We start from the raw sequence: 4410 nt of genomic DNA, 5'->3' as shown, positions 1-4410 counted from the left end.
CTCTAACCAACTGAGCTGACCGGTCACCCCCACGAATTCTGGTTTTAAACAACTGCTTCCTCACGACCCTGAAGACAGATTTCCATTTGGTTGTGGTGTTTATTTTGTCCACTGTTCCTGATGACAGTGAAGGTGTCATTTGTCACTTCTTTATGTTTAACTGTTCTTTTTTAACTCTGCAAGAGCCTTTGAATCTGTTTTTTTTGTTGTTCTACAGCCTCATGTTTTGGTTTGTAGGTGTGTGTATTTCTCTATGTTGTGTGCTCGAAGGTCATTGAGCCTTTCTGTGTAAAGGCTCCTCTCTTGAAATGCTTTTGTACAATTTAACCATGGTTTTATCTTTCCTCGTCCATGCTTTTGTGACTCCTATCTGATGTCAGATCTCCTGGAACTTGCCTTTGTATCTCTCAGCTTTTCTGTCATTTTTTTTATGTTTATCGTTTACTCTGTCATCTAAGAGATTTTCCTGATTTTATATTTCGGAGCACATTTCAGTCTTTTGCCATTTCTAGGGTATTATTTGGCCTTTACATGGACTTTTTCCTGAGCTTTTTATTTTCAAATATCATTATTTGATTATTTGTTTTATGTAGGAGTTTGAGTTCGTCTTGGGATATGAATTAGGTGCGCTCGTCACAACGCTGACGATGTGAGCGTGTGTTTTTAAAAGCTTTGCACCATTTCTTAAGCAATCTGTTTCACTGCACGTCAGATAAGGCTGCTCCTTGGAGTCAGTCATTTGATTTTCTAAAGAAAAGAATAATCGATTTTATTGTTGTGCTATGGGGTCCAGCTGCAGTCGATACACTGACCTGTTTCCCTGAGCTTCTATTTCTGCAGACAAGTAAAGGGTCCTGGTGAGCCCGCTTCTTGTTATACTGTTCGAGGTAGATTTTCTCATACCTTTCAACATATCCTTTCAGTGGGTCTTGCAGGGCTGGGAGGACCATGGGGCCACTCCACTGTCCAGAACTGAGGGCCCGAGTGCTGCTTGAGCGAAATGATGGGAATACACGTAACACGTGCAGGACGACATGAGGTCACGTGCTGTAGTGTTAGACGTGTCCAGTCGCAGCCTGAGTCCTTTCCAAAGGCAGCCCCGTGCGAGTGGCCCTCGGGGATCCTCTTGTACAGACGCAAATTGCTGCCAGGGTACAGTGTCTTGTGGAACAGGACAGTGATGAGCGGGAAAGCTGAAAACCCAGGGTCTGACGTTCTGCTCTTGGCCATAATGGGCTCTGTTTGTCACGCCACCCCAGGCTGGCTCCGGGGAGACTTGGTTCCGTGGGTGGAGCTGGGGAGGGCATGTGTCCTGAGCTAGGGGAATTTGGGGAGTCTGGCGCTGGCTTCTGGGACAAGTATAACGGTTTCCTCTCCTCTGGTCTTCCCACAGCCGTCCTGGGGTGCAGCTTAGTGGGCGTTGGACCCCTCCTCATGCCCTGTTTCTCATGTGTGACCCACAGCCTCCCGTGCAGCTCCCCTCTCCTTGGCCTGTGGAATACGTGTGTCACTGGCCAAGGCGTCTCTCCACTGTGACTGCATTGAGCATAAGTCTTCCAGGGGCCGGGCTGACCTGACCCAGGTCCCCCCCAGCCCTCACAGAGACAGGCTCCTGGGTCAGGGATCCCTGGGCTGGGGCTGGCAGGGCAGGTCCAGGGGGAGACCTGACGGCTTTTGAAAACAGGGAAGCCAACGTTGGGCATCTGAGTGAGAGCAGGCGTGCAATCAGTCCTGGTCCTGGCTGAGGCGGCGGGGCGGAGGGGCGATGGGGTGCGCGCGGTGCTGGGAAACTGTGCAGTGCCCTTTCCTTCTATTCCACAATTCTGGCGCTGACCAAGATGCCGAGCGCACTGCGCGAGGGCGATGGTGGCAGGCCCCTGTGACCTGGCCTTGGTTCCAGAGGCAGCTTTCCTGAGATGGGCCTGGGGGCTGCGTGGTGGGGCTGGGGTCCCACAGGGCTGAGAGCGGCCTGGCTGGGGGGGCTGACACAGGCCAGCACCATGTGCCCCCGTTATTCTGTCCCCAAGGTGCCCACACACAAACAGAAGGTCAGAGTGAGACAGCTGTGGCTTTATTAGGATTGAGAGGTGATGTCCCTGCCAGGGATGAGAGCAGCCTGCAGAGGCCGCAGGACCCATGCTGGGGCCCAGGGGTCAGGGGTGGAGCTGCAGGGGTGTCTGTGCCACCAGTTTCAGGAGGACGAGGTGCACATCTGGGTCCCTCAACCCTGTAGGGGCTGAGCCAGGGGGAGGGCTTGTCCTGTGGCCTGTGGTTGGGAACGCCAGAGGGTGTGTAGCTGGCTGGAGAGGCAGCGGCCTGCTGGGCAAGGACCCTGGATGGGGTCTAGGAAGGGTCAGCAGCAGGACTTCTGGGCCGAGGCGGGGACGCAGCAGGCCGGGCGGGAGCACACGGGGCGGCAGATGACAGACACACAAGAGGAGGGTCTGCAGCAGCACGAGGGGGCTGGGCAGGTGGTGGCCCTAGAACAGACGGGTGTGCAGCACACGGGCTTGCAGCAGACGGGTGTGCAACAGATGGGCGTGCAACAGACGGGCTTGCAGCAGACGGGTGTGCAACAGACAGGCTTGCAGCAGATGGGTGTGCAACAGACAGTCTTACAGCACACCGGCACGCAGCAGGGCTGCTGGCAGGGGGAACATGTGCAGCAGGAGGGCTGGCAGCAGCTGGGGACACAGAAGGGGGATTGGCAGCAGCTGGGGACACAGCAGGGGGATTGGCAGCAGCTGGGGACACAGCAGGGGGATTGGCAACAGCTGGGGACACAGCAGGGGGATTGGCAACAGCTGGGGACACAGCAGGGCGATTGGCAGCAGCTGGAGACACTGCAGGAGGGCTGGCAGCAGCTGGGGACATAGCAGGAGGGTTGGCAGCAGCTGGGGACACAGCAGGGGGGCTGGCAGCAGCTGGGGACACAGCAGGAGGGCTCACAGCAGCTCTCTGGGCAGTCCTCCACCTGCCAGGAGGAGTCGCTGCAAGAGTCACAGGAACCGGGCAGGCAGACGCGGCGGCCATAGCTCAGGTCGCTGGAGCAGACGGACAGGGTGGATGCGGCCATGGTGGGCGGTGGGGCTGGAGGGGAGCTGGGAGGAGGGTGTGAGTGTGAGTGCGTGTGTGAGTGTGAGGTGCTCGGCTGTCTGTCGGCTTTTATACCCTCCTGGTGTGTGCGTTGCCCCAGCAGGAGGTTCCCCACGCCCTCCCTTCCTCATTGGTGCTGAGAGACGGTTGCATGAGAACCCTCATTAGTGCTGGTTTACTTCCTATAATTAGCTTTTCCTCATTCAACTTGTGGCAGAGTGGCAGGCTGTGTATCCCATCTCCCCTTGTTTGCCGCCAGAAAACTTACGGAAATTATTTGAGGCAACATTGTGCCGAGTTGATGGCACCGCTCCTGTGTTTGGAGTGTTTTAACATTTTTAATCCATTAAAGCATTTAAAAATATAAGCATATGGTGTAACTTGATCCTTATAAAATACAGGTGGTACAGAGGATTGGGTCCTAGAAAGCTAAGTGCCCTCCCCCTCAAAGGACTGATGTCCTTGTAAGAACGCTCAGAGTTTCGATATCCTGCCAGCTAGCTCTTTCTCTTTCCGCCTTCTGTTTTTCCTCCACACTGCGCTAAGGTGCCTCCCTTTGTTATATTTCAAACTGAAGTGTGAATGTTTTTCACTTTCAGTTTGCCGTGCTAAACGAGCAAAGGCTTTGTCATATATGTTGGTGGGTTTTACATTTTAAGATTTCTCGTGTATGTGAAACTGCCTCCAGTTACTTTCGCACTTTCTGATAGTTTGGCTGGATATTGAATCCTGCTTTTATCTTTAAAAAAAAATTTCTTTTTTTTAGATGTTATTGGGATATTGGGGACGGAGAACAGTGTGGGGAATTGAGGAAGGGAAGAGCCAACTTGTCCTTCAGTCTTATTTACGGGTGTGTGCCGGGTGTGAGCAGCCCACCATCCTATGCGGAGTCGAATCGGCAACCTTGTAGTTAGGAGCATGTGCTCTCACCAGCTGAGCCATCCTGCCACCTGTTGGCAGCTCAGTGGCAGCTCAGCTCGGGCGCAGCTCACTGGCCCATGTGGGAATTGAACCGGCAACCCTGTTGCTCAGAGTTCGTGCTCATACTAACTGAGCCACCCGGCTGGCCCCAATTTTCTGTCTTGAATTTTAGTGGAGTGCAGACATGGTCATTGGTTACACGTTGCTACAATGGCACAGCTGACTCTTTTAGGGAGAGGGCAGCTCACAGTGGCCCATGCTGGGATCGAAGTGGCACCTTGGTGTCATCGGCACCACACTCTAACCAACTGAGCTGACCGGTCACCCCCACGAATTCTGGTTTTAAACAACTGCTTCCTCACGACCCTGAAGACAGATTTCCATTTGGTTGTG

The 4410-nt window shown here is 53.9% G+C and overlaps 2 protein-coding genes across 4 annotated transcripts in view; one reads left to right on the top strand and one right to left on the bottom strand.

The window, feature by feature from the left end:
- Positions 1-4410, top strand: part of TSPEAR (thrombospondin type laminin G domain and EAR repeats) — a 128955-nt gene that overhangs the window by 46234 nt on the left and 78311 nt on the right. The gene's annotated exons all lie outside the window — the stretch shown is intronic.
- Positions 2354-3076, bottom strand: LOC109372099 (keratin-associated protein 10-7-like). Its single transcript, XM_019625003.1, has one exon. It carries the CDS (start codon positions 3074-3076, stop codon positions 2354-2356), a length of 723 nt encoding a protein of 240 aa, XP_019480548.1.

Source organism: Hipposideros armiger, unplaced genomic scaffold (genome assembly GCF_001890085.2).
Source record: "Hipposideros armiger isolate ML-2016 unplaced genomic scaffold, ASM189008v1 scaffold_612, whole genome shotgun sequence".
Lineage (NCBI taxonomy): Eukaryota > Metazoa > Chordata > Mammalia > Chiroptera > Hipposideridae > Hipposideros > Hipposideros armiger.
The sequence above is the reverse complement of the archived record's forward strand: the minus strand, read 5'-3'. Positions and strand labels throughout refer to the sequence as shown.

Bases quoted from the DNA above. Each gene is read 5' to 3' on its own strand.
- LOC109372099 (XM_019625003.1), bottom strand. From the start codon at position 3,076: ATGGCCGCATCCACCCTGTCCGTCTGCTCCAGCGACCTGAGCTATGGC.